This window comes from Vanellus vanellus, assembly GCF_965231255.1.
Source record: "Vanellus vanellus genome assembly, chromosome: 21".
NCBI classification, from domain to species: Eukaryota; Metazoa; Chordata; class Aves; order Charadriiformes; family Charadriidae; genus Vanellus; species Vanellus vanellus.
The window spans coordinates 8,133,269-8,146,805 of record NC_138926.1 but is presented as its reverse complement, the minus strand read 5'-3'; the positions used below and the strand labels follow the sequence as shown (position 1 = coordinate 8,146,805).

General features: G+C 51.3%; 1 protein-coding gene across 9 annotated transcripts in view; it reads left to right on the top strand.

The window, feature by feature from the left end:
• CEP164 (centrosomal protein 164) overlaps nucleotides 1–13,537 on the top strand; it is a 38,987-nt gene that overhangs the window by 16,242 nt on the left and 9,208 nt on the right. For 8 of the 9 annotated variants that reach the window (XM_082493732.1, XM_082493736.1, XM_082493735.1 and 5 more), the window contains 11 exons: nucleotides 780–863; nucleotides 4,163–4,248; nucleotides 5,892–6,041; nucleotides 8,030–8,248; nucleotides 9,488–9,619; nucleotides 10,313–10,529; nucleotides 11,122–11,199; nucleotides 11,461–11,592; nucleotides 11,887–12,009; nucleotides 12,567–12,710; nucleotides 12,926–13,009. In XM_082493732.1, the coding sequence (XP_082349858.1) occupies nucleotides 780–863; nucleotides 4,163–4,248; nucleotides 5,892–6,041; nucleotides 8,030–8,248; nucleotides 9,488–9,619; nucleotides 10,313–10,529; nucleotides 11,122–11,199; nucleotides 11,461–11,592; nucleotides 11,887–12,009; nucleotides 12,567–12,710; nucleotides 12,926–13,009 (1,449 nt within the window). The remainder of the gene's footprint in view (nucleotides 1–779; nucleotides 864–4,162; nucleotides 4,249–5,891; nucleotides 6,042–8,029; nucleotides 8,249–9,487; nucleotides 9,620–10,312; nucleotides 10,530–11,121; nucleotides 11,200–11,460; nucleotides 11,593–11,886; nucleotides 12,010–12,566; nucleotides 12,711–12,925; nucleotides 13,010–13,537) is intronic. The other variant, XM_082493733.1, reaches the window with a different exon arrangement.

Genomic DNA, 13,537 nt, shown 5'->3' with positions numbered 1-13,537 from the left:
CGCACAGACACACGCGCTCTGTGTGTGCAGCTGAGTGCGAGGACCCCCAGAGACTCTGCCGGGAGGGAGTATCAGCTTGGAGAGTGAATAGCTTGTGGGCAACTTGCAGGAGCTGACTCCTAAGGAGAACCTCGGGAAACCTGCAGCAGTCGCAGAAATGGGAGCAGTAGAGGCTGGAGGAAGATCTGCTACTTGCATTGGATGTACCAGGTGTCACCCCTGCCCGCTGTGGTCGGCGGTGTGGAAGCGTGCACTGGTAGTGTGATAGCGCACCACCCTGCAATCCCATGGTGTCCTCCCTGCGTGGCATTGCAGTCCCCTGGCCGCACGGGGAGACTTTCCTTGGGGACCATCAGTTGAAGGGAGGCTTCATGCTGCACGGTCCCGGCGGCCAAGCCCATAGGGAATCCTGCTCTACTGAGCACCCCGTCTGCCATCGTCCCAGCAGGGAGCTCTGCATAAACCACCTTGCCTGCCTGTGCCTCTGCAGCTTGGGAAAGCAAAAACCCACCTCGCCGCTGGTCAAGCTGCTAACAGAGCCATCTGTCTGCAGTACAGATGACCTATGCTTGGATGCAGGCCAGAGTCTTGGTGTAACCTCTCCTGCTGTCCTGTAAACCTTTCTAATTGTTCAAATATCTAGTGCAACAAAAGATGTGCTGTCAGTGGGTTGGTGAGTGTGGATTCCAAGCTGTGTAAGGATTTTGGTCTAATCTCAAGATCTCTGGCAAAACCTGTGTGTGCCCATCAGACTGATCCTGTTCTCCTCTCTTCTTTAGGACTTGGGGTTCCAGAGTCGGCTTTCTGAGCAGGTACTGGATGTGGGGGTTCTGTCTCCTGTTTTGGACAGCCCCACGTGCAAGGTAAGCACTATATATTTGATCGGGGACCAAGCTGTGAATAGACAGTGAAAATACTGTATTGTGGTGCACTAATCACAGCGATGCTCTCGGCATAAAGGCTTTGCAGAGGCAAACAGAAGCAACATGTGAAGTGTCGGGGATTAGAGCAGCACTACTAGCACATTGTTTTTTCTGCAGAGATGACATGCAGGTAGCTACACAAAGAATGCACTCTGAGTAGAGGTGGCTTGTGAGGGGTGCGTGCATGCATGGGTGCTTTCCCTGCCCTAATGCAAGTGTAGATAAATGGCTTTCCTGGGAATGGTGGGAAGCAGAGTCTACTTTACTTTTTTCTTTTGTGAGCATGTTTGTCCTTTCTTCTAAGCAGACAGAAAGAAGTTGTGTAACAGAACACAATAGCATAAATGGAAAGAAAAGGAGGTTAACTCCCTCTGACAGATTTTGGTATAGGGAAGCTTATTTTTAAGCATTCGGTTGTCTTGCCTGCACTCACATGGGGTGGAAAAGTAGGCTCTTTTCAGTGAGTCTGGCATGTGAAGGAGAGTAAGTATGCGTGCACACATCTGTTCTTCCTATATCCCGTTGCCCAGGATGTAGCTGTGATTGGGCAATTCTGACTGAAGAAGATTGCTGTGCGTCTTGAGGTTTTAGCTTTGTGTTCTCAGCGTGTCACTGAGTTGGCTTCCTCAGCCCCATGTTCCTATGGAGCCTTCTCGGCTCCCCCTCTCCCGCACCATCTCAGCTCATCAGTGTGTTGGCTGGAAGAGCGTGCCGCACAGCGAGGCAGAGGGTCAGGCTCCAGCTGGGGCTTACTCAGCCTTGCTCTGATTGTAAGCGAGTTGATCAGCTGCACTGGAGGAGACCTTGAGTGGCAAACTCGCCACCTGTCCGGCAGAGAGGAGCAATCCACTTTGTAAGGTTGTGTCTGGAGAATACACCTGTCCTCTTGTGCCTAATAATGAGCATAATCAGATGTGAAGGGAAAACAAAACATATGCCTGCTGTGTTCCCCCCCTCTCCCTTTCGCTGCAGCACAGTCACTGTGCATACAAATGTCTCGCTGGAGTAGCCCTGTTTTGAGTTGATTACAGCCCGGTCTTGGGGAGAGGGGTGGATTTGAAAAGGTGCCCCCGCAGAACTGCAGCTGCTCTCTTGTGTCCATAGACAGCGGCTAGGCTGAAGTGAGACACTGCCTTGTGGAAATGTGTGTACATCCACACAGTGAGCTTGCCTTGCTTTGAATATTTTGGCAAAATTTTCTCTTTTAAGAAAAGACCACCTCTGTCAGCTACACGAGCACAGTATTGGAGGTTTCTGGCTAGTGTGTTTTGGCAGGAGCTGTGGTAGCGTGCCGAGGCCGTGTGGGCTTGCTTCCTGCTAGACCTGGCTGCTTTGCTGGCAGTGGGGAGGCTGCTCCTTTCACCCTTCACTTAACACGCATTTAAAGTGCTGGCATCCTGCTTTGCTGGCACCACTGCTGCGCTGAGGGTGACGGTGGTGAGGAGCTGGAAGCAGGCATGCGAGCTAAGCTGATGGGTGCTGGAGACCGTGGAGGAGAATCCCGTTGAGGTCCCTTGGGAACTGTGCTGTGCAGAGGGAGGAGACAGCCTATTATCTGTCATCCTGCTTTCCTGTGGCCACAAGTCTGGCTTTGTGTCATCAGTGTGTGAGATTTCCCCTGTGGGACGCAGCCTGGCATATTTAAGCAGGCCAGAAAACTAAGCTGCTCGCAGTTACTGGGGCTGCTGGGGACCCCGAGGTAACAGGAGAGGCGAGGCGCTCTGGTAACTTCCCAGACAGGGTTTAAAATCGGCGCTTGTTCCCTGCGGGCAGGTGCTATCTTCACCTTCTCAAGTGTGTCCCGAGATTCCTGCAGCCTGTGACTTCTGGGGAGGGACTGCCCTCCTGGGAAGGCACGTTGGGCAGGAGTGCAGCAGCGGCCCCGCGCACGGGCTCAGCAGCATCACTCTGTGACTGGTTATCCCTATTCCCAGGAAGATCTCGTTCTCCATTTGTCTGGCTTCTTTCCTTTCACGGGCAGCAGCGACAGAGCCCGTTTGGAGCCAGGAAACATTTGCTGAGCTCCTCGGTTCTCAGGAATTGAAGTCATTATTTACACCGGGGCAGGAGGGAGGCTGGGGGGGAGCTGCCTGGGAGAGCTCTGACCAGGCTGATGTGATGGAAGGTGACAGCGCTTGCAGGGAATCCTTCTGCTGTTTGCTCTACTGAAGGTGTGCATAAATTACTGCTGTTTTAATTCCGTGTTATTTTGGCCCTGCTCCACAGTACGCTCCCGCATGGCAAGGGCTGAGCTCACCTGCTGTTTCTGGGGTCCCCAAGAATTTATGAATGGGCTGCTCTTCGGGGGGCCAGAACCCTTAGCAGGGCGGATGAGCCCTCGCTGCTTTCTCATGTAGGGCTGGCAGCTTGAAGAGGGACGTTCTTCCCCTCCCCAGGGGAACTGCACAGCACGTGTTTGTGTGTACCTACTGCAGGGACAGAGGTGCCTGCTAGCTGGCAGGTGGGAGAAGGAGCAGCTGACTAATTCATATTCACATATTTGCTATTCATATTTCAAGTATTTACTATGTCATAAATAAGGCAACTGGAGTAGCTTAGACGGTGTTTCTGAGGGGCTGGCTTCCTCAGCAGCACCCAAACTGATGTGTTCTGGAGCAAGTAGCCAGAAATCCCTGGGTAGGGGTGACTGCACGCGTACCGCCCGTGTCTGAGAATCAGGATGCGAGGCAACACTGGGTCCTCTTGTGATTCTGGTCACAGCCAAGATATCAATTGGTTTTATGGCCACAGCACACTATTCTGTTTTTGTGTGCGACATTGCTGTTTGCTTTAGGAGTTTTGTGTGTTTTTTTTTTTTTTTTCCTATGCTTTTCAGAGGGCTTAGTGTTACTTGGATATCCAAGATAACCTTCGGGGGGGGGGGGGTAATCCCCCAATCTGTGCCTAAAGTGTGGAGTGCTGGCAGGGAGTTCATCTCCTGTATTGAAAAAGCAACCCCCAGACCATAACCTAGCACAGCCTGGAGAGCTGAGCTCCCAGGCCTCTCAGTCGTGCTGCTGGAACTGGTCCTATGATGTGCTGAACCCCTTGGTTACCTGTGGGAGAGGAGGCTGGCTCATTCAGCTGGGTGTCCTGGAGCAGCCTGTGGATGCTGTGTGTTCAGTACTGATATGCTGGAGCAGAGCGGCGCTGCCCTTCAGCAGAACCACTGGAAGGTCCTGAGAGGCTCTGATGGTGAAGGAGCCAGCAAACTCCACACTGTTTGCTTTTACCTGCAGGCCCAGGAGCTGGGAGAAGAGGAAAAAGACCAAAGCAAAGCCAGTATAGAGGAAGAGCAAAGCAAAAGAACAAAAGCCGCTGAGAGGTACGGTACAAACAGAGCAACACAGGAGGTGTAGGCAGTTCTAGCTCCGGATCGCTTTCCTGTCTTGTCTGCCCCCGCTCTGCTGCGGCCACTGTAACCTGTACAGTGTCCCCTGTAGAACACCCTGAGATGCTGCAGCCTCTCACAGGGTCTCTCCCACTACACCTCTCGCTTCTCCTGCCACCTCCTTAGTACTGTCTCAGCAGATTTCAGCTTCGTTTCAGCTTCTGGCTGGGTAGGCAGCAAAACTGCCTATCTTACGTTTCCTCATGACTGCCCCAGATGTGGAGCTGGCTTCTGCTTCCCTTACAGCTATCTGACATGAAGGCTGTGAAAGTCATACTCTTGCCAAGAGGGTCTGAACCTGTGAACATTGTGCGGTGGGCCCTGTGGCAGTTAACTGTGGAAGAGTTAGCTGCTGGCCATTGGCCCGTGACAGACCCCAAAGGTCTATCTTCCATCATGGGACCTTTCTGGTTTTGAGGCAGTCAGCACGGGTCCTGCTGGGCTGCCAGCTCTTCACTGGGCAGAGCCGTTGAGTGAAGTCTCCCAGGGCCAGCCTGGTGCCTGTTACTGGTGGTGAGGGAGTCCAGCTGCAGTGTGAACAGTTCTCTTCCACTTCCTTCCATAGGGGTGGCCTGGAGCAAGTCACTGGTTCACCAGGTGTCAGCATTAAGCTCTTTTATATCCCGCTGTTTGGACAACTCACTCTAGAGTGCACCAGCTGTTACCCCAAGAGCAACGCTGGCTTCCAGACCCTTACTTACTGCGAGGACTAGACTGTCTAGGGGAGCTATTTTCAGCCAGTTTGTGGCAACATGTTTAAAACAGTTGAAATACTGTGCTGAGCAGTGAGCTCTGTGCTCTCTCGAGCCCTTCCCCTCTCTGAGAGCTGCAGCATGTGGCATTTATAGATGAATCGTGTCAAAACTCTCAGCCTCCGCACAGAGTTACATATACTCTGGGGCACTGGGAACCAAGAAGCTGTTGCCTGCGCCAGGAAAACTTGTGAACAGAAGAAGCTACAGTCCGTCTTAATGACTGGCTGCACGCACTTGGGATTTGCAGCCTTGTTCGTAGAGGAGCTGTTCATACGAAGGTCCCTGAAAACATGTTCTGCCCACAGGAATTGTCTCCTTATCGCTTGGTACCTGCTTCCCAGCTGTGCATCCTCTCTTTCTCCCTGCCTGTAAAGCTAGCTTGTGCTTGCCTTGTCTCTTCTTTGTACTTCCCAGATGAAGTAGGACTGTAGATGTAAACATGCCTGCCAGTATTTCCATCTGTAATTTGGACAGTGGTGTGAGTATTGCTAATAGGGCTGACGTCTCTTGGGGAAATCCTCTAGGGACTTGGAAAGAGAGGGGGATAATCCAGGGAAGGGATTCAGCATGTTGAGCCCGACACCCGTGAAGTCCTCAGCTGCCTGTTAGCCTGGCAGGCCTTGAGGGGGCGGGAATGGCTTGGAGCTTTGCTGTGCCTCTGGCAGCCCCCTGTGGGACGAACGGGTCCCGTTGGCAGGCATGGCTTGGTGCCATCTCACTCGCTGCACAGCCCGTCTTCCCTCTGTCTTGTCTACCTGCGGCAGCCACTGGAGTCTAATCTCTGCTAATGTGGTCTTCTGTTACCTTTTTTGTGCTGCGAAGTGAGGGGGATCAAAGTGCTTGTGAAACACCAGAAGACAAGTGTTTTGCTTTAGAAAATTCCAATCGGGAGGAGGCCGTGGCCCAGGAGCCAGAGGAGGGGTTGCTGGATAGCCTAATCGATCCCGAGGAGCTCGCTACCCCACAGAAAGCGTAAGGGCTTCATTTAAGTCCCCAGTGTTGTATGCATAACAGCTTTTGTCCTTTTGTTCCCCTTTGTGGTGTTTGAAGCTAGTGTGTGAAGTCGGCACGCCGGGAGATGGGGTTTGGTGGGCACAGCAGAGCTCGAACATCTCCGTATGCAAAGCCGAGCAGCTGTTTCGCTGGCGAGAGTGCCAAGTGAACAGTCTGTGCTGGGGAGGGCGAGAGCAGCAGCTCAGCCCTTGGGGTCTGTGGCACAGGACTCCGTGGGATGGAGGAAGAGCTGATTGCTTTGTACTTGGAAAAACCTCCTTCTTACCAGTGTCGTTAACAAGGCTGTAAGCATTCGCACTCCTTTGATAAATGCTTTTGCACAGACTCCCGAGTTCACGTGCTGAGTGGTGCTGAGGTTGGGGAGGGACAACAAAACCCCATCAAATCGCCCCATTTTTGTGGTCACTGGGAACATCGGTTGCTTTGAGAGAATAAGGTCAGAGCGCAGGGTGGTAGAGCTCGGGCTCCCTGCAAAAGCCAGTGCTCTATTACGGTACTAAAGTGATGGTCTCTGCAGATATGTACACGCAGTTCCACTGTGAGAGAAGATCTCAGTAAAAGTGGTTGTGCTGACTTTGCTTTCTGTGGCAAATGACAGATCAGCAGATGTAATTGGAAAAAATAGGCAGTGCGTCTCTCAGGACAAAGTGGTAGAGAAGCAATCTTTGATGTGGAGACCAGCACGGTATCTCCCTTTTTCTGTTAGGAATTGTCGTGTAAATGCGTGCGTGTGTTGGCTGGATCTCCTTTTAAGCAAGAAGCTGGGCAAAAGGAAGAACATGATAAAAAGGTGGAGGTGGCGGAATGGCCTTGCAGAGCAGCCTGATAAATGACACTTTCTGTAGCCATCTCTGCAGCTGGCCCAGAGCATGTACCATTATGGGCGAGCACCGGCAAAGCAGGATGTTTCCAGAACCCAACTACTCTTTCCTCTGCCTTGTTCTTTTTGCTAATGGCTGCATAAGTGACCTTTTCTCTTTGTCTCAAGGCTATATTACTGGAGCTGTTATTTCCCTGATTCCTGGCAAAGCAGAAGTCCCTCCACCTTTACGCTAGCAGTTTCGGAGCACGAGACCTTGCTGTTCCGGCTTTCCCTAGCAAAGAATAAAAAATTGTGTTCCTATACTAATCTTCATTTTCCCCTCCTTCCCCTTCAGCCGCTCTCAGACCTTATAATTTTGCTGCTCTCTGTCTGAAAAAACTTAATTAGAAACAGATTGGTTCTGAATTTTTGGAGCTCTTAGAGCTTTCTGTTGCCTGGAGCTGGCAAACTCCCAGCACACTTTAGATTGCAATTGCGGAAAAATACCTGGTCCGTCAGAAGCGCACTGCCAAGCCCTGGGCTCAAAACGGGTACGGATTGCATCTGCTTTTATGCCTGGCAGCCCTAGCCAGGCTTTTGTAGCTACTAGATCCTTCGTGAAATGCAGCCGTGTCACCCTCGCAAGGTGAGCTGTGGTGGGCCAAAATACACGTTATTCGGGACCTGAGTGCTGCTAGGGTGGGGTTTAATAACTTATCAGCCAGGATTTCTCTGGGAGTTAATGAGAGGGCCCGCCAGTGGTGCGTGGGGGGCAGCCCCAAGCTGTTACCTGAGGTAACGTGCTCCTCAAAACCCTGAGCGTGTGCTGTGTGTTCCCCAACAGCCTTGTAGAGACTGCTTTCCTGTAGCAAGCTTGTCTTCTCCCTGTGCGCCCTCCACCTGCCGACACTGCTGTTCCTCCCGTCCCGTGAGCTAAACGGCAAGGGCTCCACAGCCGCCTGCAAGCGGCCGCAGTCCACTGCCATTCTGTGTGTCCTTTCCCTCTGTCGACAGTGAAGCTTCTAGACTACGTGGCTCTGAGATTTTTGGTTTGGAGTTGATACTGTTTGGGGGGATGTTGTTCCTTTTATGTTACTCAGTTTTCTGTCACCCTTTTGCCAACGGAGCTTTCTCTCTCTGGTAGGCAACCCGAGAAGGAAATCGAACATGAGCAGTCCTTGAACCAGCCTAGTGAAGAATCCTTGGAGGGAGTAGCCAAGGAGCTGGAGATGGAGCTCGAGCAAGAGAAAATGCATTTGTTGCAAGCGAAGCAGGAGAAAATTCAACAATTCCAGGAGGAGATGAGGCAGCAGCAGGAGGAGGAAGCTGAGAAGCTTCATCAGCAAAAAGAAAAATCCCTCCGGTACTTTCCTTTTTTAGTCCATCTCCCCCGTATTTCTCCTCTGAGCCTCTCCTAGCTGCGATTTCATTGCCAGCGGCAACAGCCTTGTGCTGTTATAGACCACCACCTTGGAAGTGGTGCCGCTCTGAGGAGTTGTGGGCAAAGGAGGCAAGAACAAGGCTTTTGGGGGGGAGGAGTACGGGACTCTGCCCGACACAGACAATCTTGTGTGTGAGGATCTGCGCATGGTGACAGGAACAGTGGTCCGCTGTCAGCGCTGTGCGTAGAGAGCACGGTGTGCCTCAGCAAAGCGCTCTCCAATACAGACAAGAAAGCATCTTCCCATCTCCTGCAAGACGAGCTCTGATTCGGTCCACAGGCAGCTTTCAGAGCTCTGAACCTGCCTCTTATGGTTAACCTGGGAAAAGTTTCCAGTTCAGTGCTTGGAGCGTTACCGCCTGGCAGACGTTCAAATCCTGGGCTAAACGGTAGTAACAGTACTGGAAATTGGAGCATTTGAGGAGATGAGGTTACCCCAGAGGAACTATCTGAAACTCTAGTACTGTATGTTTTACAGAAGGACTTCCAAACGAGCCTTTAAGGCATAGGACATGGATGTCTGAAGCCCAGCCAGTGCGTGAGGATCTAATAGCAATCCAGGGAGTGGAACAGCACTGGGAGCTGTGTCCTCTCCCTGGGGGATTTTTCTCTCAAGGCTTGTATTTTATTTCAGGTGGCCTTGATACTTATGTTCTTAGCACGCTGAGCCAGCCAGAAAGAGCATCCTGACGTGAAATGTCATGGGAATGCTGTCTTGGGTGCAAAGGAAGACGCAGAAACTTCACCTGAAGGGAAAAACGTCTATGCAGTAATCAAGCAGTAGTAAAAAGGGTGTCATACAAAAAATACAAAACTTATGGATGTACTAGTGCATCCAGGTACCTTGGCTGGCGTCTGCTTTCATTTAGTAGGATTTGATTTCATTTACCTGGGGAAGAAACCCCAAGTGCTACCTGTAATGATATAGCGCATTTTAAAAATGCGCTGTGGAAGTTTGATGCTCGGGGGCTGCGTCTCCCACGCCGGCAGACAGGTTCTGAAGGGAGGGAGCAGAACTGAGGATCTGGAGCCCCGAGAACGCATCTCTCGGGCAGGCACAGCTCGTGGGAACAGCAGCTGATGTATAGGCCTCGGGGAGGCCATTTGAAGGTACTAAAGCTTCCTGAACCTTTCTTCTTTTTTTTGGTGCTCATCTCTCAGGACTCTAAAAGAAGATCTGGCAAAGGTTTCTGAGGAGGAAGAGTTGCGTGTCAGGAAGGAAGAAACTGAGAGACTCTCAAAGCTGCGAGCCAAAATCACCTCCGAGACCGAGGCAGAGAAGGAGAAGATAAGGTGAAAAGTTTTGCTGCCCTCCCTGGGGACATAAGCTCTGCCGGTCTGGGAGGGAAGCAGCTGGCGTATCACCAGCAGCCTCGAAGCGGAGGTAGTCGCCCTCTGGAGCCTCCCATAGGTGGTACCCTGCCTGCGACGCTGTGCGTGCAGGGGAGCTGTGTGTCGATAGAAGGCCAAACTGATGGGCCTTAATGGTAACAGCTCTCTGCCTCGGAGCTGATGAAATTTTGCTAAATAGACATACAGTGTTTCAGTATCCTGAAGAGAGGTGTTGCTGTAACGTTGGACCAGGCACAGCTCTGGGGCACGTAAATGAAAGAAATAGCATCTACAAGGAGAGCCGCACTTGGCAGCAAAGCCTGGTTTGAGTGAACGTCTCCGTCTAATGGCTCTTAAGGCCTGTGAAAGCAATTGGAGGAGGCAGAGAAGACAGACACTGGAAAGCTTATGTTTTGTTATTTCTTTTTTACTCACTTGACAGACGTGTCTTCACCTGACTGCTTTGCTCTTTATTTACTAGGCTTGAGTTGAAACGCTTGTGAATCTGTGGGCTGTGGGTCTCTGTTTCTTCTGGCTTGCGTGTCCTATCCTACAGCAGCGTATTTTCCTGGCTCGGGCTCCTAAACAGAGCCCAGTGGTAAAGTACCAAATTCTGACTTGCTTCTGTCTGTGTTCTTGTTGCAAACCTACCAGGGCAGAGCAGGAGGTTGTGCTGCAGAAACTAAGAGAAGAGTGGGAATCCCAGCAGGTGATGGAGAAGGAGCACCTGGAGCGGCAGCAGCAGCTTGTTTTGGAGAAAATGAAGCTGGAAATGGAGGAAGCTCAGCAGAAAGAGAGGATTGGGCTAGAAGAAGAGAAGGAACAATTCCTGAGTGAGCTCAAGGAAAGATTAGCCAGGGAAAAGAAGAAGGTGAGATGTTATTGCCAGCTAGGGTCAGACCATACTCTTTATGCTGACCTGGCCTGCATTGCAATGCTGAAGTGTTGAGATTAAATAAAACCTGCGTGTGCTTTAATAATGACTCACTTAAAACATAAAGGGAAGACGCCAGGCATGCTGTTAGAGGCATGAGTGATGTGGAGAGGAGTACTCCCCCAATTTTTATTGCAATGGTGATTAAATGACAATGATTTAAATGGACACATTGCATCTGAAAGAAAGAGAAAGATCACTGTGTGTCTCTGCCAAGCTAAACTCGGCCGTTTTATCAGATCAGAATACCTCTTTGGCTGCTGCTTTAGTCCTCCAGAGAGCCTGGGGAGTTCTTGAATGGAGGCAGTTCGTAGTCCTTCCAGCACTGCACAACTGAGATCCATTGGGATCTGCTGGGAGGGAAAGCACATGGAAGGTAAAGGCACCTTGTGTGAAATCTGGTTTGAAAGGGGTTTACCATTGTGCTTTTTTGATGTTTGTGAGTAGGCAATAATTACAAATGCATTTGCGCAGCATGTCCCCACACACAGAGGTTTTCCAGCAGACTGTCTTGCTTATGTTCCTGTAGGCAGTAGAAGAGCTAGAGAAACAGTTTGCAACTGAACTCCAGCAGCTGAAATCTGCAGCAGAAGAGAAGCATCATAAGGTAAAAGCTGATGTCCTGAGAATGTAAATAGTTTTTTTTCCCCCCCACACTGTCACCAAAGGTGGCCAGGGAGGATGGCGTAATCTTTTTTCCACTTCCTAAATGTGGTTCAGGTCTGGCTCAGCATTTGGCCATCCTCCAAGTAGGGGGTGGTGAGACTGCGCACACTAGTCTCTGCCATGCTGCTTGCTCTCTGTAGGAGGGCACTAAATGGATCTTGTCAGAAGGGTGACAAGTCTCTGTGGGTGGCTTTTGTGGCAGGTCATTTCCAGCCTGCAAACCCAGATCGCAGAAGCACAGAGGAACGAGGAGGCTCAGCTTCGTGAAGACTTGCAGAGAGCAGAGCAGAAAGTGCAGCAAAAAGCATATCGAGTCACAGAATACGAACGCGAGGCAAGTATTCATCTTGGATTGGTGAAGGTTCTTCACCCTCTCTCCTTGGATGCGTGATGAGGTCTGAGAGACCACGTCCCCTGCCCGGGGGTGATAGGGGTGCTGTAGGGGAAAGGACACCCCTGCAGCATCTCGCCTCCCAGGATGCTTGCCTTGTACTACCCGGGCCACAGCCTGATCCCACTTACAAGGTACTCTGAACACGAGTCCTTCTGCTCATGAGAGGCAGCTGTCCTGGGGGGGCCACTGTAGTGCTGCAGTCCAGAGAAACATCTTTCCATGTCATCCCTGCAGCTCAGCGAGCTTATGAGAGAGAAACGCCAGGAAGTAGAAAAAGACCATGAGAGGAAAATGGAGAGAATGAAAGAGGAGCACCAGGAGGTCCTAGCACGGATTCAGGATCAGTATGAGGAGGAGGTACTGCTGGGGGAGAGCAGTGAATTTGGGAGGTGACTGTAGTGGCTCGCTTGCTTGGGCTGTACCGGGGCCGGCAGTGTTGCTTGCAGACCTGACCATCTCAGCCACTCCTAGAACTGGAAATCTCCTTTCTTCTAGGAGAACTGGGCATTGTTGCCATGTTGTGAAGTGAAGTTAGGCTGGGGTTGTAAGGATAAGCTGTCAAAATAACCTCTGCGCAGGCAACTTCCACATGCATTTGTGGACTTCTGTATGAGAGAAGATTGCTCGTGCTTCTGCAGGTGCCTGTTCTGGGAAGCCTTCTGCCTCCCTCTTTTGACTGTACCATCAGCGGTGTGTGACAAAACCTTAGTTTTGTGGGTTGTTTATTCTTTCTTGAGCCATTCCCTTAACAATGTGGTCCCTGTAAGCAAGAGGCTTTAATCTGCTGACTTTGGTGTTCGTTGAGGAGCTGCTGCATGGTGGGCTGCCTTTCCAGAGGGTGCATCCTGTGTGTTCACGTTGGCTTGCTGCAGAACCCTCAGCCACTTTCCTTGTTTGTGTTTTGCAACAAACAGGAGAGAAAGCAAAGAGCGGAGCTGTTTGACGGCCTGCGAAGTGAGATGGCGCGCCTCCGACAACTTCATGAAGCGGAGGTGAAAGCTCTGCAGGCAGAGCTGGATGAGCGGCTTTCCGCACTGCGGCACAGGCACAGGGAGAGGGTGAGGCGAACGCTTTGCCTAGCAGGTCGTTGTGACTTGGCTGCTTGGGGGTGGCCTGGCTATGGCCTGACACCTTGGTGTGCCTGCCACCCTCATCAGCCCAGAGGAACACAAGGTCACGCTTTCCCAGTTTTTATTGTGGCTCCTGGTGGCAGAGCTCTGCCTGGTGAGTGAGGAATTTGTGCCATTCTCTTTAACTCAGCATCTCTGTGCAGGAAAGAAAACTTCAGGATTCGGAAAATGAGCTTGAAATGCGCACACAGAATATCAAAGCCAGATCAGCGCAGCTTCTCAGCCAGGTGAGTCAGCCCTGGTGGGCTCGCAGAGGTCTCCCAGCCTGTGCTGCTCCTCTGGCTGCTTCTTGTGGGGGACTTCAGAGGTGCTCAGCCAGGGCTTTTGCTGCCGTCCAAGTCACAGGTAAAACTTCTATCGTGAGTCAGAGCAGGGCTAAGCATTCCTAGTGGTACAGCCTCGTGGCTGATGGCTGCAGTGAAAGTCAGTGCTCTGGGTTTGCTCAGTGCTTTGGGAGGCAGTAAGTGGCTGTAAGAGTGACAGAGGGATAATAAAATCCTTTCACAGCAGCGTGTCCTGCTCAGCATCACATTGGTTTTTAGTCAATCCCTTCCTGACTTCTTCCTGCTGCTGTGAAAAGGGAATGAGTGTTGTCGTGTTTCTGGATCTTGGGAAGCAGAGTGGGAGAGAGAATCATTCCAAATGCTACTGTGGAGCTGGCAAAAATCACTGGCTGATGCTCTTGCTGACCAGATCTCTAAGTCCTGACCTGTGCCAGGGACTGCAGATAACGTTGCTTCTGTCAGCCTTTCCTT